The sequence below is a fragment of the Girardinichthys multiradiatus genome, chromosome 7 (assembly GCF_021462225.1).
Source record: "Girardinichthys multiradiatus isolate DD_20200921_A chromosome 7, DD_fGirMul_XY1, whole genome shotgun sequence".
In the NCBI taxonomy this organism is placed as follows: domain Eukaryota; kingdom Metazoa; phylum Chordata; class Actinopteri; order Cyprinodontiformes; family Goodeidae; genus Girardinichthys; species Girardinichthys multiradiatus.
Genome location: NC_061800.1, coordinates 6,711,084 through 6,735,140, shown reverse-complemented (window position 1 = coordinate 6,735,140; position 24,057 = coordinate 6,711,084). Strand labels below are relative to the sequence as shown.

General features: G+C 43.0%; 1 protein-coding gene across 9 annotated transcripts in view; it reads left to right on the top strand.

Annotated features, from left to right (window-relative positions):
• dgkh (diacylglycerol kinase, eta) overlaps nt 1–24,057 on the top strand; it is a 106,111-nt gene that overhangs the window by 50,922 nt on the left and 31,132 nt on the right. For 7 of the 9 annotated variants that reach the window (XR_007038955.1, XM_047370145.1, XM_047370144.1 and 4 more), the window contains 5 exons: nt 9,951–10,055; nt 14,488–14,620; nt 19,904–20,010; nt 21,122–21,247; nt 21,548–21,650. Coding sequence is in view for 8 of the 9 variants with exons in the window: in XM_047370145.1 (XP_047226101.1) it covers nt 9,951–10,055; nt 14,488–14,620; nt 19,904–20,010; nt 21,122–21,247; nt 21,548–21,650 (574 nt within the window). In the remaining variant the exon portion in view is untranslated. Of the gene's footprint in view, nt 1–8,865; nt 9,740–9,850; nt 10,056–14,487; nt 14,621–19,903; nt 20,011–21,121; nt 21,248–21,547; nt 21,651–24,057 lie in introns of those variants that run through there. The other 2 variants (XM_047370149.1, XM_047370150.1) reach the window with 2 other exon arrangements.

The window sequence follows — 24,057 nt, the reverse complement described above, 5'->3', positions numbered from 1 at the left end:
GCCCCATCTACGCCTTGTCAGGCACTGCCCCATCTACGCCTTGTCAGGCACTGCCCCATCTACGCCTTGTCAGGCACAGCCCCATCTACACCTTGTCAGGCACTGCCCCATCTACGCCTTGTCAGGCACAGCCCCATGCATCTACGCCTTGTCAGGCACTGTCCCATCTACGCCTTGTCAGGCACTGCCCCATCTACGCCTTGTCAGGCACTGCCCCATCTACGCATTGTCAGGCACAGCCCCATCTACGCCTTGTCAGGCACTGTCCCATCTACGCCTTGTCAGGCACTGCCCCATCTACGCCTTGTCAGGCACTGCCCCATCTACGTCTTGTCAGGCAGTGCCCCATATACGCCTTGTCAGGCACTGCCCCATCTACGCCTTGTCAGGCACTGCCCCATATACGCCTTGTCAGGCACTGCCCCATCTACGCCTTGTCAGGCACTGTCCCATCTACGCCTTGTCAGGCACAGCCCCATCTACGCCTTGTCAGGCACTGTCCCATCTACGCCTTGTCAGGCACAGCCCCATCTACGCCTTGTCAGGCACTGTCCCATCTACGCCTTGTCAGGCACTGCCCCATCTACGCCTTGTCAGGCACTGCCCCATATACGCCTTGTCAGGCACTGCCCCATCTACGCCTTGTCAGGCACTGCCCCATATACGCCTTGTGAGGCACTGCCCCATGTACGCCTTGTGAGGCACTGTCCCATCTACACCCTGTCAGACACTGCCCCATATACGCCTTGTCAGGCACTGTCCCATCTACACCTTGTGAGGCACTGCCCCATGTACGCCTTGTGAGGTACTGTCCCATCTACACCCTGTCAGACACTGCCCCATATACGCCTTGTCAGGCACTGTCCCATCTACGCCTTGTCAGGCACTGCCCCATATACGCCTTGTCAGGCACTGCCCCATATACGCCTTGTCAGGCACTGTCCCATCTACGCCTTGTCAGGCACTGTCCCATCTACACCCTGTCAGGCACTGCCCCATATACGCCTTGTCAGGCACTGCCCCATCTACGCCTTGTCAGGCACTGCCCCATCTACGCCTTGTCAGGCACTGCCCCATCTACGCCTTGTCAGGCACTGCCCCATCTACGCCTTGTCAGGCACTGCCCCATCTACACCTTGTGAGGCACTGCCCCATGTACGCCTTGTGAGGCACTGTCCCATCTACACCCTGTCAGACACTGCCCCATATACGCCTTGTCAGGCACTGTCCCATCAGAAAGAAAGAAAGAAAGAAATCAGAAAAGCTTTATTGCCAAGTACGTTTTTGGACATACAAGGAATTTGTTTTGGCATCTACGCCTTGTCAGGCACTGCCCCATCTACGCCTTGTCAGGCACTGCCCCATCTACGCCTTGTCAGGCACTGCCCCATCTACGCCTTGTCAGGCACAGCCCCATCTACGCCTTGTCAGGCACTGCCCCATCTACGCCTTGTCAGGCACTGCCCCATCTACGCCTTGTCAGGCACAGCCCCATCTACACCTTGTCAGGCACTGCCCCATATACGCCTTGTCAGGCACTGTCCCATCTACGCCTTGTCAGGCACTGTCCCATCTACACCCTGTCAGGCACTGCCCCATATACGCCTTGTCAGGCACTGCCCCATCTACGCCTTGTCAGGCACTGCCCCATCTACGCCTTGTCAGGCACTGCCCCATCTACGCCTTGTCAGGCACTGCCCCATATACGCCTTGTCAGGCACTGCCCCATCTACACCTTGTGAGGCACTGCCCCATGTACGCCTTGTGAGGCACTGTCCCATCTACACCCTGTCAGACACTGCCCCATATACGCCTTGTCAGGCACTGTCCCATCAGAAAGAAAGAAAGAAAGAAATCAGAAAAGCTTTATTGCCAAGTACGTTTTTGGACATACAAGGAATTTGTTTTGGCATCTACGCCTTGTCAGGCACTGCCCCATCTACGCCTTGTCAGGCACTGCCCCATCTACGCCTTGTCAGGCACTGCCCCATCTACGCCTTGTCAGGCACAGCCCCATCTACGCCTTGTCAGGCACTGCCCCATCTACGCCTTGTCAGGCACTGCCCCATCTACGCCTTGTCAGGCACAGCCCCATCTACACCTTGTCAGGCACTGCCCCATCTACGCCTTGTCAGGCACAGCCCCATGCATCTACGCCTTGTCAGGCACTGTCCCATCTACGCCTTGTCAGGCACTGCCCCATCTACGCCTTGTCAGGCACTGCCCCATCTACGCATTGTCAGGCACAGCCCCATCTACGCCTTGTCAGGCACTGTCCCATCTACGCCTTGTCAGGCACTGCCCCATCTACGCCTTGTCAGGCACTGCCCCATCTACGCCTTGTCAGGCACTGCCCCATCTACGCCTTGTCAGGCACAGCCCCATCTACGCCTTGTCAGGCACTGCCCCATCTACGCCTTGTCAGGCAGTGCCCCATATACGCCTTGTCAGGCACTGCCCCATCTACACCTTGTGAGGCACTGCCCCATGTACGCCTTGTGAGGCACTGCCCCATGTACGCCTTGTGAGGCACTGTCCCATCTACGCCTTGTCAGGCACTGTCCCATCTACGCCTTGTCAGGCACTGCCCCATCTACGCCTTGTCAGGCACTGCCCCATCTACGCCTTGTCAGGCACTGCCCCATCTACGCCTTGTCAGGCACTGCCCCATCTACGCCTTGTCAGGCACTGCCCCATCTACGCCTTGTCAGGCACTGCCCCATCTACGCCTTGTCAGGCACAGCCCCATCTACACCTTGTCAGGCACTGCCCCATCTACGCCTTGTCAGGCACAGCCCCATGCATCTACGCCTTGTCAGGCACTGTCCCATCTACGCCTTGTCAGGCACTGCCCCATCTACGCCTTGTCAGGCACTGCCCCATCTACGCCTTGTCAGGCACAGCCCCATCTACGCCTTGTCAGGCACTGTCCCATCTACGCCTTGTCAGGCACTGCCCCATCTACGCCTTGTCAGGCACTGCCCCATCTACGCCTTGTCAGGCAGTGCCCCATATACGCCTTGTCAGGCACTGCCCCATCTACGCCTTGTCAGGCACTGCCCCATATACGCCTTGTCAGGCACTGCCCCATCTACGCCTTGTCAGGCACTGTCCCATCTACGCCTTGTCAGGCACAGCCCCATCTACGCCTTGTCAGGCACTGTCCCATCTACGCCTTGTCAGGCACAGCCCCATCTACGCCTTGTCAGGCACTGTCCCATCTACGCCTTGTCAGGCACTGCCCCATCTACGCCTTGTCAGGCACTGCCCCATATACGCCTTGTCAGGCACTGCCCCATCTACGCCTTGTCAGGCACTGCCCCATATACGCCTTGTCAGGCACTGCCCCATCTACACCTTGTGAGGCACTGCCCCATGTACGCCTTGTGAGGCACTGTCCCATCTACACCCTGTCAGACACTGCCCCATATACGCCTTGTCAGGCACTGTCCCATCTACACCTTGTGAGGCACTGCCCCATGTACGCCTTGTGAGGTACTGTCCCATCTACACCCTGTCAGACACTGCCCCATATACGCCTTGTCAGGCACTGTCCCATCTACGCCTTGTCAGGCACTGCCCCATATACGCCTTGTCAGGCACTGCCCCATATACGCCTTGTCAGGCACTGTCCCATCTACGCCTTGTCAGGCACTGTCCCATCTACACCCTGTCAGGCACTGCCCCATATACGCCTTGTCAGGCACTGCCCCATATACGCCTTGTCAGGCACTGCCCCATCTACACCTTGTCAGGCACTGCCCCATATACGCCTTGTCAGGCACTGCCCCATCTACGCCTTGTCAGGCACTGCCCCATCTACGCCTTGTCAGGCACACTAACTTATTCCTTCTCTCTAGGCTCAGAACGTTAATTAATTCTTTTCCATTCTTCTTAGATCTTAAGCCCCATCTACGCCTTGTCAGGCACTGCCCCATCTACGCCTTGTCACGCATGTCCCCATCTACGCCTTGTCAGGCACAACCCCATCTACGCCTTGTCAGGCACACTAACTTATTCCTTCTCTCTAGGCTCAGAACGTTAATTAATTCTTTTCCATTCTTCTTAGATCTTAGGCCCCATCGACGCCTTGTCAGGCACACTAACCTATTCCTCCTCTCTAGGTTCAAATCATCCCTTCTTCAGGCCCGTTATTCGAATCTTTATAAACCTCAATAACTTCTCTTCCTTTCTCATTTCCGGCCTCGGCCCCAGCCTCAGCCCCCCTTTTTTGGGGGGTAGATATTTTTAAATCTAACCTTAAGATGTTCATTCAAGCGCATTTTATTCTCAGCATTCACATCTTCCACTGGGATCCGAGCACTAAAGAAATAAACATTTACTAATAAACTTTTCTAATTGCATCCCTGTCTTCTCTTTGTGAGTCTTTCCAGGTTGAATTTCCTATAGAATGTTCAGTTAAACCCAAAAGTAACTCAGTTCACTAAGTGAAACACATTATTAATTACACACAGACTTTTCAAGCCTTTATTCCTGTTTATTAAGTTGATTTTCCACCTCCACCTAAAGACATCACAACTTTTAAGATTATTATTATTACCCAGCTGTGTTTAAATTGTCAGTGTACATGAAAACATACACAACTTTAAAAAAAATTATTTCTTTGTTTTTACAGCAACTTTAGTTGTTGCTTCTCTCATTAAATTCTTGTACTCCTGAGTTAGCCTCTTTTTTGACACTTGTCTGAAGCATTCATCGCCTCTGAAGGTCACTCATCAAGAGTGGTTTTCTACACTTGAGGGATGCCTAGAACCATTTTTTAAAACAGCTCCTCTCTGTTTCCCTGGCAACCAGTGTTATCACTACTCCTTCAACTCATGGACACATCAAAACAAACACACTCACATATCTATCTATCTATCTATCTATCTATCTATCTATCTATCTATCTATCTATCTATCTATCTATCTATCTATCTATCTATCTATCTATCTATCTATCTATCTATCTATCTATCTATCTATCTATATATATATATATATATATATATATATATATATATATATATATATATATATATATATATATATATATATATATATATATATATATATATATATATAAACGTAGACCAACACTGAGTTCTCTAAGGAGCAAGAGACAAGAGGGAAAGACAGACAGAACAACATATTCTCTTTTGTATTATAGCTAACTAAATGGCTACATTTTCTGCAAACATTCTCATTCACAGAGCCGTGTGAATGCAGTCTGACTGTCAGTAATTCAGGAGTCATCGTCTCCACTTAACAGTGGAGGAAGAAGGATAATTTAATTATCCCTGTTACCACAGAAACAGACTGTTGACACATGGAAACTTTGTTTGGAGAACTTTTGAGAACTTTCTTTTCTGGTCTTAGGTATAACAGATGCTGATAAAAAGTCATGAGACGGTCACAAGCAGTTGATCAGCTAAACTGTATTCATGGGAGAAGCTTATTTTGACATAACATCATCTGTTTACCATTTACTAATGCTAACCGCACTAATCATGCTTATCCCTAATATATCAGGGGCTAAAGACAGTTAACTCCTTTGTCTTTGTTTTAAAACAGTAAAACTCTGTTTTACAGGGACTGCTCTTTCTTATGCACACACATAGTGTGACATTGACTTCGCTTCCAGTTTAAAAAACTGAATGACCTCCCACAGCTGGAAGGCTACAAACATATTTTGAAATTAGCTGAAATTCTCATTAGGAGGAAAAAGCTTCACAAAACTCAGCCACAAAACTGGTGCACCTACACTTGTGTCAGTAGGAAATTATCCAAACATGATCAGCTCATCTTAGTGCACCTGGAAGGTTAACGTCTGAGGATCACAAGAATTTTAATAATTACCATCCCGCCCCAATATACTGTCCTATCCAGGCAACCAGACTGGAGGCCTGGAGGGTCCAAAGTGGAGGAAGATGTCATAAAAATCATGTCACACAGGGGAGTTTTATGTAACCCCCCTCTGCCATATGTGCGTTCACACATGATTACCTCCTGGTTTGCACTGAACAGCTTGTGACTTGCTGTTAAACAGAGAAGTGTTCTTCAGCAGGTTTTAATATTTTGTCAAGAAATAGAATCCAACTGAAAAGGACAGATGTCCTGAAGCTTTTGGCAATTTTTTTGTTTCAATTTAAAACAACCCGCTAATTATAAAAATATGTATTATAGTTTGTTTTTACACTAAACTGTGTCATTTTTTAAAGGCCATGTAAGGCCATGTTTTCGGATTATCTGATACATTCAGTAGCATTTGTTTTATCGCAACATGTGTCTTTAAAGCAGATGGTTAGCAAGTCACTGCCATCATGCAGAAAGAAAAAACATGTACGAGTGCTATCCACAGCATGCCTACTGACACACCGGGATGTGGTGTTTACCTGCTGTTTTGCACACATTGGGAGAGCCTCAGGTGCAGGTTCAGACATGACTGTGATTGGGAAGACAGTATTTCTTTGTGTCTGTTTATCCTGCTGGGTAGTTGGACTCCACAGTCCCACATTTATCCAATTATTGTCACAAAGGAAGTGTAATTTAGAGAATGGACCTCCAGAGCAGCTGAATGTAAATTATGGTAAATAGTAAGTAAATAGTTAAATTACATGTTGGGATATCAGCAACCTCTTTGTGGGAGACTAAGACACAAAACAAACTGGGCAGTGGAGTCAGCTACAGTATTAAAATTGTTTATTTCCATAAGGTTAAAGGATGAAACACCTTCTAAAGTCAGGATGCCTACCTGGAATCCCGGTGCTTCCTCACCGACCAGACCTCAAAATCCAATATAGGTGCATCAATTATAAAGCGTAGTAATTGTAACATCCCCTTCATCCTAAATGGCAAAATATAGTCGGGCGTACTTGACTGCGCAAAGCTAAATTTTTACGACCATGTATGCGTACGCAGTGCCACACAATAAACTGCAGGAAAAAGTCTCCACATTGAACTGTTTTATATGTGACACGGTGCTTCAAGCAGCCGGTCGCGAGTACGTGCAGCATCACAGCCACTCTCTGCCTCGCACTGAGAGAGGTTAGTTCTGCCTCCCCATCCGATGACTCCGTGGCAGAAAGTGTGGGAAATGTAGGAATTTGTCACCAGAAATATAGGAAATGGGAAGCTCCACTATGAAGCCACGGACTCCTCGCAAAGTCCACGCTGCTCACATTACACCCGACTACGTTCACTACTTACATTACACACAGTATTAAACATTCTGCACTGCAGGACTTTACTTCTCTATGCTTGAACCCACATAAGACCTGTTTTGTTAATACCCCAACGTCACCAAATGGAAAACAGAGTGACAGGAGTTCTAGCGTTTGAACGTATTAGAAAGATAACTACTTAAATGTCAGCTTGTATTGCTGGTATTAGTTAGCATGGTCACTACACATAATAATTAGCAAATGGCACTGGTTTCCCAACTCGCTGCTGGAACATGGTTAAATTGGGTGTGACATCATCCCAATAGAATATGAATCTATTCATCTATTCCTCATCTAAAGCTGCTTAATCCTTGGAGGAAGTCAGTGTATCTGGAGAAAACCCACACAAGCAGTGGAAGAACATGCAAGCTCCTCTTAGAAAGTGAGCCCAGAAGCTGCTAGTTATGAGTCTATTATGCTAACCATCTTATCCTCAATCAGTAGATCGGTTAAAATGTTAAAGTTATAAATGTGTGTGTGAATTGTTATTTTAAATAACTCTGGGGTTTCCCTCTCCCCCAGTGACACATCAGATAGGCCGTTCATCAAAAAACTACTTTTTGGATGCTGTTGTAAAGTTGGTTTTTATATATTGTATTTAATAGCAATTGATGATAAATGCTTGAAATTGTGGCACAATATTTTTGTGATGTGTTGGGTTGACTACTAACAGTGCAGCTACTATCACCACAGTCTTTATTTATCTGCATAAAGTCAGAGCCTTACAAGCACAATTATTGCTCTAAAAATGAAACGTAGCCTTTATCAAATATACTACTTCATTATTTTAATTACTTTCACTAGTGCAGCTGCACTACTAAATTAAAATTGTGCTTAATCAAATGCAGCATGTATTGATGGCCAACAGAAAATAACAATTCCAGTCTTTCCATTTTCGCGGTATAGTTTAAACACATTTTTCCTTTTCCTTTGATAGCATTGAATGATACAATATTGCCAATCCCTGTGGAGAGCAAGAGCAGAAATGAAAACATGGTGTCAAAAATAATAGCCAACCATTGGGTGAGAGGTGGAGGTACACCCTGGATGGGTCACCACTCGATCCCAGCACCACAGTGAGACACACACACATTTAAGGGCAATTTAGAGAGACCAATTAACCTAAGCTGGAAGCTGGAATACCCAAAGAGAACCTATGAATGGAAAGGGTGAACATGCACAAAGACCCTAGGCTGGGATTCGAACACAAGACCTCCTTGTTGCAAGGCAACAGTGGTAACAGCTGCATACATCAGTGTTTTACATCTACTAATTAGTCTTATGTTTTTATCCAAAGCAAAGTACTGTATGTTTAATAACAGTTTAATAACAAATCCTGTTGGAAGCATAAAGATAAGGGAAGGGAAGCTGTCTTTAAGGGATTCTTGAATGCAAAGTGAAATACCCTGCTTTCGTAGCATTTGGTAACCAGATCCACTATTGTAGAACCATGAATGAACCAGTCTGCCCTGAGACTGCCGTGTGTGTAGGGTAGGCAGATTAGATGCGCTGCTGTGTTTTGGACCATCTGGAGGGATTTTGCTGTGTGTGCTTCCCCACCAGTTAGAAAAGCAATGCAGCAGCATGTTTCTGGTCTGAATGTCCAGACTGGCTGTGTGAGTTTTTCCAGATTTCATCTTTTGTTGTTGAGACAGAGAGAAGGATGAACCATGGTCAGAGAAGGACAAGGAGCCATGACAATGTGGCATTCAGCTTTCTCAGAGTTGGTAGGGTTTTTTTTGCCCAAAGTTGGTGTTTTTTTCTTGGTGTAAATATATGTGTGAGACTTTGGCATAATCCAGTTAGGTGCCCATAACTCTGGATGAGCTGCAGAGATCCACTGCTCAGGTGGAAGATTCTGAGAATCTGAGTGAAAATTGGTGGTGACAGCGTCATACTGTGGACCTGTTAGAGGTTTGAAAGATGAACATTTTCTTCTTTAAAAGTCAGTTTTCAGCTCATAATTTCATGCTTTAGAGGTCCGGCAGGTACCTCGTAGTATTTCCCGCAGTATTTCTTTGGCTTCATGTCCTTATTTTGACGCCTTTCTTTTTTAAATTGATCCAGTTTATTCCACATTTCCACATAAATCATTGCAACAAAACCTACACTGTCACATTTTTCAAATTAAGATGATATTTGTGTTTAAATCCTGGTCAGGGTGCCGATGCTGTAATAATTCTTCTCTAGCGTTTCTTAATGAGGGTGAAGTTACATTTATTAGTGTAAGATTACCTGTTTATAAGCTGATACTCTGTGTTTTTGTTCTCACTGCTGTGAACAGGAAAACCCAGTTTAGAGAGAAGAGTCAGTGGTGCATAAATAAGTGATGGAGTGATGAGAGGAGGGTGTGTGTCTGTTGGGTTATCCCCAGGGACTCTCCTTTAAACACAGACACATACTAAAGATCTTTGTTTGCCAGTAAATTTCTACCACAAAGCAGCGTGAAGGATGGAGACAAAGAGAAAGTTGGGAGAAGGATGATGAGGTGAAGCAAGCTGCCAACTCAAGAAGGTGTAAGTGAGCACAAGTTAAAAGTAGCTAGAGAAAAGGAGGGAGGTGGGGGCTTCTCATCCTCTCCCCGTCTCAACGACCGAGCCCATCGCTCTCTCTCTCTCCGCTCACAGGCACCGCGGGGCGGAGGAAAGAAGGCGATGGAAGCGCTCCCCTCTCATTTCAGCCTGGTCCGTCTTCACTTCCTCACAGTAGCCCTGCCTCTCTCTCCAGGTGATCACCCCGTTCCGTAGGCTCATCCTCTGCGCCGAGAACAGAAAAGAGATGGAGGACTGGATCAGTTCACTCAAGTCCGTCCAGTCCAGAGAGCATTACGAGGTAAGGGCCACTTTCTAAATAAGATTTGTGCCACATTTTGTTTGTAAGTGGGTTCCTTTTTCATGGCCAGGATAGGAGAGGATTAGAAGAGAGGGGGGGAGCGTTGAGAGAAAGTGCTGCAGCAACAATAGATCTGACATTAGGCGAATCCTCCTCTGTTGCGGACTGCTTTTTCAGTAGATAGTTTATAGATTTTATGGATAACAGTATGAAACTTTAAGTTGCTACAGTGAAAAAAAATGCTTTAAGAAATGTCTGGATTGATGTGTAAAAGTTCAAAGCTATTTAAAGACCTAATGTGGTCACATGGGCACACCTTTATGGAGATGTTAGAGCAAAGACTCTAATACAGCTAATTAAAGAAAAAACTAATTCTTTACTTCGTGTTTTAGAAAATAAAACTGTAAGCAAGCGGCCATTGACAGCACCTGTTTTTACAAATGTAGTCTCATGAAATCCCATCTTTAGCCACCTTACAGCACAACAGTTGAGTTCTGTACAATTTATGATGCAAAAATCAACCATCCTTCTCTGGAAGACCCTGCTGTCAACAGAAATGTAGGCTCTGAGCTGAGCACTGACAGTGACGGGTTCTTGCATGCTCAGGACCAAGGGACAGGAGTACAGGCACACAGCGGCTCTGATTTGAGAGGGAAATCTTATATAAGACCCCATCCCTCACCCCCTTACTGCACTGCAGTGCAGCAGCAACCCCTGAGCTGGGCTCACCACAAGGAACACACATGCACACACAAACACAACCCTGCTGAGATGCATAGATGACAGACTATGATTTAAAGCCTTTCTCCTTTGTGACGCTGTGAGAGTGTCCCATTTACCAGCACCTGTTACAGTTCCACTTACAAAACACAAACTGGGAACGGGGCTGTGCCAGCTGCTGCAGACGCAACACCCACGCTGGGACACTGCACCACTCTCATTACCTCCACAGGGTCCTGAAATCCAGATGTACTGAAGCTTCCAGTGATCCAGCTGCTTTCAGATGTCACAGGTTGAGGGGTCCTGATAGAGACCCTGTCTGCTTTTTGAATATTACTGTTTTCCCATTTAAGTTGCAATTAAATGTTTGTTGTTTTTAGGAAAGGCTTCTAAGTTAAGAATAGACTGAAACTGGATATGTTCATTATTTCATCTCGTGTCAAAAAGCCTTAGTGCTTAATTATCTGTAACAGTGACAAACAGAAATAGATATGTTTTGCTGCCCATTCTTAGTCCCAACTTGTCTCATACTGACACCTGGTCTTGGTTTACATCTCACGTTCCCCTACAGCTATCCTAGACTCGTGTAAAGGTGGGTTCCATTTGTTCTCGGAAACACAACCAGAACCTCCTAAAATTGGAAAGTCTGGAAAATCTAAGCTCAGCCACCAGCCCTGACTTCAAAATCCAACATGGCTTCCAAAAATCTAAAACCTAGTAAATGTTTCAGGACTTAACTTAGTTTGTATCTCATTAAACCAGTAGCGCACACTAGGCGTGTAACTGTTTGAAAATATAGAATTTATTGTGCGCATATTCTTCACAGTTATCAATATTATCACAGTTTAGTTCAAATGTTTTAAAAATATGCAAGGAGTGTTATTACAGGCTGGAAGTAATTTACTAAGAGTGTTGCCAGCAGCAAAAATGTTTTTATCAACATCACTATTATTATTAAAACTCGTAGCATAAGCAGGTGATTGGTTCTAATGCTGTAGTCCTTGAAATCCGGAAGGCTAGTAAGATGTGAAACAGAAATACCTGACCATTCTGGCATCTAACTAACCATTACCTTACTTTTCATTGGTCGCTAAGCAGCTACCAATAGCTGTTTACGAAAACAGCTACAGTGCGTTTATCTCCTGGTTGAAATACCCCTACTTCTAATGTGCTGCGTTTGAAACATGGTTTTAAATATTTTAATGGTAATTTCTTTGTAACATGGTGTCACTAAGGATCGTAAATTATAGACCTGTAATCTTTTCAACCAGAAACAATTTTAGCACGGTCATTGCTGTACAGCCTTTATTGGTAATTAATCCAAACCGTTGAACAGTGCAGTCAAATTCAGTTATTTATTCAAATTGGATAAAAAGTTTTTCTGTCTAAGGAAACCCAGCAGATTGCATCCAGTCAGTGACTTGTAGCATTCACTCCTCCTGGATGAGCATGTAGAGACAGTGGACAGTCACTGGTGTTGACTTTGCAGCAATCCCTCATACTGAGCATGCATGTAGCGACAGTGGAGAGGAAAAACTCCCTTTCAACAGGAAGAAACCTCCAGCAGAACCAGAACCAGGCTCAGTGTGAGCGGCCTTCTGCCACGACCGACTGAGGGTTTGAGAGAACAGAGTAGAGACACAAAGAGAACAAACAAGCACTGATCCAGGAGTACTTTCTATGGGAAGGAAAAGTAAATGTTAATGGATGTAGCTTCTTTAGTCGTTTCATCTAGAAAGAAAGAACAGATAAACTCTGATCCAGTTTTCAAGGTTAGAGTCTGAAAGAGAGCACATATAATTACAGTAAAAGCTCAGTCAATTGCTATATCTAGTAGAGAGAAAGGGTTAAACACTGAAAGACAGGGCCAAGTGGGTCATCTGTTGAATGTGAGCATTAAGTTGTTGCCAGCAGAAGCTTGGATGATTCCCCTCTCCAGAAAGGTGTCACAGGTAGACAGAGTCAGGCCTGGTGTAGCTTCTAGGAAGAGAAAAGAGAACATAAAGTTAAAAGCTGAAATAACAGCAAATAATTGGAGAGTAGTGTGAGAATGTAGCGAAGAGGGTGAAAGTGGTCATTATGTCCTCCAGCAGCCAGAGTGAAGCATGGGGGTGGATCAGTGATGGTTTAGGCGGCCATATCATGGCATTCCCTTGGCCCAATACTTGTGCTAGATGGGCGCGTCACTGCCAAGGACTACCGAACCATTGTTATTATTGAGCCACTTTGGGGTGTTTTGGAGGAGCGAGTCAGGAAACGTTTTTCTCCACCAGTATCACGTAGTAACCTGGCCACTATCCTGCAAGAAGAATGGCTTAAAATCCCTCTGACCACTGTGCAGGACTTGTATATGTCATTCCCAAGATGAATTGACGCTGTATTGGCTGCAAAAGGAGGCCCTACACCATACTAATAAATTATTGTGGTCTAAAACCAGGTGTTTCAGTTTCATTGTCCAACCCCTGTATGATCTATCTTTTTAATTTTCATCAGAACTCTTGCTGCAACATTTTTAATCAGCTGAAGGCTTTTAACTGGATTTTGTGGACATCCTGATAGTAAAGAATTACAATAGTCCAGCCTTGAAGTAACAAATGCATGGACTAGTTTTTCAGCGTCTCTCCTGGATAGGATATTTCCAATTTTGGTAATGTTCCGGAGGTGAAAGAAGGAAATCCTAGAAACCTGTTTAATATGGGATTTAAATGACATGTCCTGGTCAAAGGTAACACCAAGGTTTTTTACTTTATCACCGGAGGTCAATTTAATGCCATCCAGGTTAAGGGATTGACCAAGCAGTTTCTTTTTTAAAGACTCCGGTCCAAAAACGACATCTTCTGTCTTGTCTGAATTGAGAAGCAAAAAATGTAAAGTCATCCAAGTTTTTATGTCTTCAAGACATGCTTGTAGTCTATCTAACTGGATTTATGGATAAGTAAAGCTGAATATCATCAGCGTAACAATGAAAATGTATCCTATGCTGCCTGATAATTTGAGCATATACGGTATATAGTAAAGAGAATTGGCCCAAGTACTGAACCCTGTGGTACTCTACAATTAACCCTGGAGTTTAAAGATGATTTATCATTTACATGAACAAACTGGAATCTGTCAGACAGATAAGATTTAAACCAGACTAGCGCTGTTCCCCTGATCCCTACAGCATATCCCAGCCTTTTTAAGAGAATATTATGCTCGACTGTATCAAATGCAGCACTGAGATCTAACAGAACCAGTACAGACACAAATAGAACTCTAGCTCCAATTTAAGACACATAGATCAGGTCAGGGGTATGTTGGCAGATCTCAGCAATAAAATATGTATATTTTACCACACAGCTGTGTTGTTTTTATAATCTTCATCAATGCATCAGAGTCAAAGCAGTAGAAGAAAGGTAGAAAAGAATCACCAGAGGTGCTTCTGATGTGTCCTTCCACCTGGCTCCACTATCTGTAAGCCTGTGTTGTAAAATGTCATTTAGTGTCATTTCAGCTGCAGATTACTAGCAATACTCAGGAGGCAGAGCAGCTCTCTGTGCATCAGACAGTGATGGGAAAGGAGCAGCCAATGCGTTAAAACTGAAGGAGGGGGGGACTCTGTCACAAGTTGGGAATGAGAATGTGTTGATTGTTATCACTTAGTGCACTGTGCTTGCTTTTCTCTGACTGTTTTCTCAGTGCTGCCAACCTGTTTTAACTTTTCCTTTGTCAGACGGCACAGTTTAATGTGGAACATTTCTCAGGGATGCACAACTGGTACGCCTGTTCCCATGCAAGGCCCACCTTTTGCAACGTCTGTAAAGATAGCTTGTCTGGGGTCACGTCACATGGCCTCTCCTGCGAAGGTAAATACCACACAACAATATACTCACTGGCACACATGGGAACACTAAAGTAGGATTATTTCCTCTGTCTTTTTGGATTGTAGCACAGTGGATCAAAATAGACTTTTGGGAATGCTACATTTTGCACAATAAGTGTCTCAGCTGAAATGTCTTGAAAAACTGAGGGAGAAATATCCCCAAAATGAATTTCCAGGAAGTTAAAACAGCAAGCAGAGAAACAGTTCAAATATAGGTTTACAGGACCTTGTAAAAGTATTGATGCCCTTGACCTTTTGCATATTTTGTCATGTTACAGGCAAAAAGTGTATTATGTTGGATTTTATATGATAAACTGAGATACAGTGGCAGATAACAGTGTAATGAAAGGAAAATACACGGGTTTCTCAAATTTTCACTCTGAAAGGTGTGGCATCCATTAGTACTCAGCCCCCTTTAACCCATTTACTACACAAAATCCAGTCACTTGAAGTAAATAGGTAAATAGGGTCCATCTGTGTGTATTTTATTCTGAGTACAACTGCTGTTCTCTGAAGGCCTCAGAGGTTAGATAGAGAACATTAGGGAACAAATAGCATGTAGGCAAAAGAGAATCCACTTACTAAACCTAAACTTTTTGACCAACATGCAAAATAAAGTGAGTGGAGGAAAACTCACAGTGCAGAACACCCTGGTAGAGCTGGTACAGACATACCTCAAAAGAGGTGCAGCTGTCATGGTAGTAGAGGACGGTTCTACAAGGTATTTAGTGAATATTAAAGCACACTACACATTTCAAATTATTTTCCTTAAACTTTACTCTTGTGTGGTACTGAAGACATGCAATCTTGATTAAATATAATAAAATATGTGGTTGTATTGTGAAAAACCTCAAGGGTATGAATACTTTTACAAGGCACTGTATGTTTTCAAATGATATTCTAAATCAGGATATTGCACCCTGAGAGACACATGACAAAATATTTAGAAGGAAGATAAACTGCATACAGCGAAAACAGCGAAACAAAAAGCAATTAGAGTTGTCCAGTAGAACCACAGTGGTATAATTACAACAGATTAGTGTCTGTTGGACCCTGGGTTCATCAAATCATTTTCTGTACATAAAATAATGACTTCCAAATTACCCATAATTCTGCCTTACATGTTACCAATGTCATGTTGTGCTGTTGCAAGCAAAGGATCAGCTATCAAACAACATCCTCCTGCAGTAGACAAAATAGTTTACTGCAGGGAGTTGAACATTGAGAGCCTCATGCAAGCAACACACATGTTCACAAGCAAAGTGAATCCTAGGTGGGTTATTTTTCCATCAGATCTTTAAAGACTGCCAAGCTATTCAGCTGGCGGACTTATAGCTGCTTTGGCAAGGTAGTTGTTGTGCAAGACCTTGTGAGTCACAAAGGGGGAAATGTTATTCTTCCAAATGTCTGTTGAATCGCAGCAGATTGGATTTACCAAAGCCAGCGTGAAACTTTGAAATGCTCTGGCTTGTGGAGCGGGACGCCCATCAGACTCACGGCTTGTGGTGCAGGGAGAAAAAGGAGTTGGCATTAAAACAAAGCCTGTTGCCAGCTCAAGAGATTATGCCATGCCATATGCTTTTCTGCCATACTGTGTGTTAGATAATCATTGACTCAACTTACTTTCTTTTGCATCCCCACCATCTCCATTTACCATGAGCAAAGAGAAAACTGCCAAAGGATCTTGTGAATGACGCCATATCTCCTCCCTCTATCAGTGAAGGAAAGTGTAAGGTGGGGTGTTGAAAGACTTGTTTTCTAATAGTTGGTGGTATAAAGTAGCAGTGACAAGCAGCAGAACATAATGAGAACCATCTGTATGTTCCTCATGATAATTTATCTAATGTTTACCAGTGATGGTAGGGAGTTGCACTTTCGATAGACGTAGAAAGTTCCTCTCCTCTTAGTGTTCGTTATCATCTTCAATGAGGTCATATTCTATCCAGAGCAGAAGGCAAATAACAACAGACCAAGTCCTCAGAGGAGTATTTAACTATTATGCTCTAAATATAATTATTTAGCTTTTATAGAACAAAACAAACAATCGCAGGACAGTGAAAGGGAATCTGTCAGTCAGTCATTTTCTACCGCTTATTCCATAGTGGGTCGTGGGGAAGCTGGTACTTATCTCCAGCAGCCTATGGGCGAGAGGCGGGGTACACCCTGGACAGGTCGCCAGGGAATCAGTAAAACATTGAATAAAGCTTAACCATTAGAAATGTTAGAGATGCACTGATTTCTGATTTCTGATCACCAATATTTCCAATACCTGAGATGATTCTCTATAAATAACAGCACTAAAATAATAAAAATTACTATGAACATGTTTATTATTATAGTATAGTGTGATTATAACATTAACTTTTATTAAGATAATTAATAAATAAGTAACAATTACTTCATTTTATTTTTCTTTCACAATTAAACGTTTCCCGAATTACAAACTTTGATTTAAAGTAGATGTATTGGAGATTTCAATCCAGATTTGACCGACGGTGTAGTCATGAGGTGGCCCTTATGCCATAACAACTTTGAACGTGTTTTATTTAAATTTTTTCATAAACAGAATAAACCTCACAATGTTTTTTAAATATTCTCTTGATAAGTTTAAGTATTTTAGATTTTGAATTACTGATAACCAAATTCTGTCCAGATTTCTTCAAAAACCCTTTACTATTGCAACAATAGGAAGCTATGTATCAGATGCCATGTTCAGGATCATTTGCTTTTTACAACCTGTTTATATCTGTGAATGGATACAATTTGTACACACAATCTATGTATTTTCTTTACCAAAAAAGAAAAAAAACAATTTGAGGAATTGTACAATGAGATCTTTTTACACCTTGACTTAACAGCAGAATGTGTTGTATTGCAAGTAAACCTGTGGAAATGTGTGCATAAATTACAGCTTTCCAACAACACTCTGAAGTCAGAGGACTCAAACTAAGCTTAACAATGCATGAATCATGGTCATTAAAGGAAAGGTTTAGAAACCTGACGAGCTATAACCCTGATAATACTTTGAGGGATTTGTATAAGGTGAAGATTGTTTGTGTTTTTTCTGTGCCTGAACTTGTTTATCTCAGCTTGTTAAACATATTGATACAGGACCTTTACTGTAGATACAGTCTATTTTTACGCAACACATTTTTGAAGACATTGCTAAGGTTTATTAAATATCCAAAAGAGAGAACGTTTTGTTACACAAGCCAAGTTGAAACAGGTGGTAGCTGCTTAGCCCAGGTGGAGGTAGGTATAGTGGAAGCCTACCTTCTGACCAACAGGTAATTGAGTGACAGTGAGAAAGACGTACCAAGAAAACTGGAGGAAAATATATTATGAGAGCAGTGAGGAAAATGGAAGAGAAGAGATTGAAGCAGAAGGGAACAGGAGAATGTCTGTATTAAACTTCAAGAGCAGCCAGCCAATCACAGCAATCAACATGGCTAAAATGTCCTTTTATATCCTGAGCAGGATAGTCAGTGGGGATTGATTTGTGCTTCTGAGGTCCTCTGTTCTTTTATATTAAACACACACACACTCACAGTCCCAGAGACAGTATTTGCTTTCAGTCTGGTTTGTGGACGCCTGGCCATTAACAATCTGTGATATCATGTCCACTGAATTCTCTTTAATGTTCTGCTAATGCTCCCTAACAGCATTTAGCGGTAGACAAGATAGAAACATTGATTGTTGCCCCCGGATATGACACGGACCTGTAGTATCTGTGTTGACTGCAGAAAGACAACGTTGTGTGCGCGTGTTAGTGTTGTACATGAGCTGGGTGGGGTGGCTGGAAGGAAAGTTCCCCAGAGTGCAGGCATTATTCATGAGTCTGCTAAGTGCTTTGTCTCCTCTGGAGAAAAAGGCAAGAACAGTCTGTTTGTTCGGGTATAAGGGTGAGAAATGTTCATGCTATATTTTCTACATGTCACTCAGATTTGTTACTTAAAGCAGCCAGCTTTGACACATTAAAAGTTGATGCATCTCTTCATTTATAGCATGTGAGCCTTAATACACAGCAGATGAAAGTCTTCAAAAGTCACTCTGTAACAATTCAGAATAGTGTTATTTTTTTCTTTAGGTTGATGTGGAACCAAACCCTAAATCAACTTTTTTGCTGATAATCTGTACACATTGAGCCTTAAGGGTGCTACAGTATCTTTATGTTACTGTGCAATTTTTTACCTTTTCATGTAAACTTGTTTAATTCCTCAATATTGTCCTAATACCATCTTAGTGCTGTTCTCTTTGGGTTAAATGGTGGCTACTGCAGTTGAATTTTCCTAAACGGAACAACTTGGTGCATGTCTACGTCACATCCCCACTTTCGGGTATAAAACCACCTCACTGGCGAGTCAGGAGTTGAATAGTGACCATTGATCATAATGTTTTCTTCTTTATACCGTCGATCACATGCTGTACTTGAGATATTATAAATCTACATGTAAATGTAAACTTTCTGAAAATTTGTTACGGCTTTGAATGTTAGCCCATGTTAGTAATGATGCTGCTATTATCACTTTATCACTCAGAAACTGGACCCATTCTGTGGTCCACTACCTCGGCTGTGCTGGCTTCAGGCATTGCTGAGTCAGCGCCTTGAGCCAGCAGCTTGAACTGATAAGGCTCAGACCCGCTGGGCTCTATAAAGCCTCCCTAAACCTCTGCTGAAAAGAGGTTGAAAAATCCTCCACCTGAAAAGATCTGTCCGTGGCAAAACTACCAGCGTTGCTCTGCTCCCTCGTCCTCCTGGCCACACCACCGCTTAACCCCTCCGCTCATCCCCATAGCTGGCCATGCCCCTCAGGGCCTCTCAGCACCACCCACATTGGTGGCATTTTTTAAAATTTGTCAGAAGACGTGTTTTGCACGGGTTCAAATGTACAAATAAAGCACATTTTGTTGGAACATCGTGTTACATATATGAAGTTCATGTATTGGTTATGAGACCTTCTCTTTTGTACAGTGTATGTGTACTAGGATGAAGGGTGTTTCAGGACAGAGCCAGCTAGTGAAGTGACTTTGCCATCGTGATTTTTTTCCCATACTTAATAACTGTCAGTGTATAAAGTACATTTATAAAAAGATGAACTATGACTTCTGCATTATTAATATTTTATTTCATAGAAATAAACAGCGGTTCATATTTAAGTGTCTATCTCCAGGCATGTTGAACTGATGTATTACTGCAGGATGCTGCTGCTGAGTGACAGCTGTTGTAAAGGGTGGAAACCTTTTCAGTCCTATTTGTGTCTTGTAGTGTGCAAATTCAAAGCCCACAAACGCTGTGCTGTAAGAGCCACTAACAACTGTAAATGGACGACCTTGGCCTCCATAGGGAAGGATATAATTGAAGATGAGGATGGGGTGAGTTTCTTTGAATGTGATTTCTAACTGAAAACAACTATTTGCTATTTATTTTTTCCTTTTCCATACAGAGCTGTCACAAAGTCTTTGCCGCCATTTGAGATGTCTTTTGTCTTTGCTTTTTTGCAGTTTTAGATCATCAAACAAATTTTAATACCAGACAAAGATAACCTGAGTAAATACAAAATGCAGTGTCTATAGAATTATTTCTTTTATCAAGTCTTGACTTTGACTAGGAGACTCCAAAAACCTTATGCATGTATTCTTAGTGGCATTCAGAGCTGGATTTACTTGTCCTGCTTCATAAAGTAAGTGCACTTAAGATTGAGGTTCCCAAAAATTCCCCTTCAGGATTTCCAGGTAGAGAGCAGAATTTATGGTTCCATCAATCAAGTCATCCAGGTCCTGAAGCAGCAATGCTACACCAGACCATGACACTCCCACCACCATGTTTGCCTTTTGGTATGATGTTCTTTTCCCTACTTTTTTGCACTTGATGCATCATCAAGATGTTTTTGGCAAAGGTGAGACAGACCTTTGTGATCTTTTTAGCCAGCAGTGGTTATGGTCTTGGAACTCTCTCATGCCATTTCTCCTCAGTGTCTATCGTAATGTTGAATCATAAACACAGTACTACTGCACATTGCATGTTGGTGCTTTAGATGCTTTTCTGGGTTTTGTGACCTCCTGGATGAGGATCATTCATCACTGTTCCACATTTTCTCCAGTTGTGTATAGGCACAAAGCCTTGAAATGGCTTTCTTGGTGTCATGGCTCTGGCAGTAAAGTGCGGTGAGTGAAATTAAAAACAGCTGTCAAAAAATGTGGCATTTTCTCTTAACAAATGGAATCATCTTTGAAAACTAGATTTTGTGTGTTCTCAATTTATCCTTGTCTGACAATCACATTTGTTTGATGTTCTGAAACATTTTAGTATTCTTTAGTCTACAACAAGGATAGTGAAGTGTTAATTAAATGGTAGGCATGGTAACTTCCAATGCAATTTACCTATTGTAAAAAGAGTGTTTCAAACAATCCCGGTTGTTTATTATATATTTAGACAGAAGAGAAGTCTTTACCCTTTTCTATGTTGTGTGTGTCAAACTTACAGATTGCCATGCCTCATCAGTGGTTAGAAGGCAACCTGCCTGTCAGTGCCAAATGTGCCGTGTGTGATAAGACATGTGGCAGCGTACTAAGGCTGCAGGACTGGCGCTGCCTCTGGTGCAAAGCAATGGTAAGACATCTGTCACATCCGCAGCATCAACAGCCCATGCTAAATGAAACTAGCATGCAGGCAGGATTGTGCCTTTACAGGAACATGTTAGAACATTTTAGGCAGCATGACAACATCTTAGGATGAAATTCATCTTAAATGTGTTACTTGAGGATCATGTGCCCATATTTGCTATTCATTCAAGCATACAAATTTTGCAACAAAAAACAGTGGTCCATTTAAATTATTTTAAAATTATGCTCAGGTGAAATCGTCTGTCTTGTCTGTAGAATCTTGAGTAACTTTTTTTTGTTCCTCTAGGTGCATACAGCCTGTATGGACCTGTACCCCCGCAAGTGTCCTCTAGGTCAATGCAAAGTCTCCATCATTCCCCCCACAGCGCTCAACAGCATCGACTCAGATGGTAGGCATTATACACGCAGTAACCTGTGCAATCTGCCTGACTCACTCTAAAGGGTCAGGGGGCAGATGCCTGACTCCACCTGTGAGGAGCCATTAATTCACAGAAGCGAATGCTGGGGATTCCACCTTATTTGTCTGCTGATCTCTTTTCTTTGACCTCTGACCCACTGTTCTGTCACATGGAGGTATGGAAGTGATGTGGTGCCTGAGCATGATTCGCTCTGATTCAATGAAGGCATCTGCAAACTTTGAGGTCATTATTTACCAGTCTGGGAACAGCTGTCATCATCAAATCTATTTTTTATTGAGCTTCTTGCTTGTTGTAAAAGGTGTTAACCAGGTTTGTGTTCCAGGAAGAGGCTGGTTTCTGGTGTTTTAAAATAGCTTTATATGACAGGTGGGCATGCACCTTGCTAATGATAGATTCTGTGATGGTGCTGGTCAGATACAGTGCCTTGCGATAGTATTCTGTCTCCTTGAACAGTTTCACCTTTTGCACTACCACAACCACAAACTTCAGTGTATTTATTGGGATTATATATGATGATCAACATAAAGAATTGCATCATTATAAAGTGGAATTAACATAATACGTGATGTTCATTTTTTACAAAGAAAAATCTGAAATGTGTGCTGGGCATTTGTGTTCAGTCCTCTGAGTCAAAACTGGAGAAAGTTTTTATCTGTTCAACAATTAGACAATAAGATACATGAACTGAAAAGAACAGGGAATAAATCAGTGATATATGAAGGGTGAGGAGGGGGCATGATGGGGAACAACATTAAAAGTGAGCAAGGAGTTCCTGAAAACAGCGAACTTAAATTTTGGGACCATGATTGCTGGAGGAAGGAACGGCTAGTCTAATTAACTGGATGATAATCAACTGTGATGGGAACAGAAAGCGAAGGCACTGAGAGGACACACCAGGGGAAAGGAACTGATAACAACAGACACAGAGACATAGGGTTGAATAAAACTACGAAGACACACCACTCAAGAACAAAACACAGGTTAACTCGAGACATCAAGAAAACCAAAACACAAGACTAAACAAAACCTCTACAGAAAATGAAATCACGACAATTCTCCCACCTGAGTTGTAGATCTCTGTGGGTCATCCAAAGTTACCATGGGACAGATTAAGTGGACAACCATGTCTTTGCAGGCCTGCAGTTTCCATGTTCAGATGATGGATTGAACATAGCTATGTGAGATGCTCAAAACTTGGGATGTTGCTTTGAGCTTGACCTGTGTTCCTTGGTCTTCATGTTCATTAATGTTTTCTGACAAACCTCTGAGGCCAGAAACAGAACAGCTGGATTTATACCAAGATTCGATTACACAGAGGTGGACATGATTTACTAAAAAGATGATTTCTACAGGCATATGAGTGCTCTGGATTTTATTTAGGGTGATCAGAATTGTAGAGCTGAATAGAAATGAACACTACTCTTAGATTTTTATTTTAAAAAAAAGGTAAACAGCATTTAGCATTTTCCTCCCTTTACAATTATGTCCAACTGTGTGTTGCTTCTACATATAAAATCCTAATAATTTAGATTGAGGTTTGTTGTAACATGATACCGTATGGGAAGCAGTGTTTTTGTTTACCCTTGCGTATTGTTGCGATTATTTGCTAGAGATCACTTTAAAGCCATTTTAGAGCAGCACCTGTGAGTCAAACCCAGATAAGCTTGTGGGATTGGTTTACTGTCTCCAGCACCATTCACTCACAAACACAGCCCACTGTGTCTGTGAAAAGCTGCCATCTTCTAACTGGTGCCTGAATAGTCGACAAGCAGCAGGAAAACGGGGGATTGATCATCCAGATGAAAGAGAAGGACAAGATAAGAGATGAGAAAATGGATAGGTTAAACAGCAAAGATGATACGCTCATCTTTCTATCCTCTCCATTGGTTCACGTGACCAGGATTCCCCCTGCCTACACGAGGAAGAGCAAAGGGGCTGTTTGGTTTTATCTGGCTGAGGGGGAACACGAGCTACAGCACGTGCTGGAGTATCGTGGCTCCCTGTCTCCTTTTCCTCCCTCTCCTTCTCTGCTCATCCTCTTCTTCCTCCATTCCTAAGCAACAGTATGACAGAGAAGGTGAAGCAGCAAGAAGAAAAATCAAAGGAGAATGTAGTTGCAGACACTAAAGAGCAAAATGGAGGGTGGAAGGGAGCTATAATATGCAAAAAGCTGTCATGACAAGATTATGCTTTAAGGACCAAAGCGTCTTGCTGCATTACCTCCCACAGATTAGCGAATAGGACACAGCACGTGTTGTTACCATGTGTCATTATCACACACAGTCTCCAATGGGTTCGATAAAGTTTAGGAATGATGAGTGTTTGTTCATAACCAAGGAACGAACTTCAGAAGCAGGGCTGTATTCTTTCTGCCTGC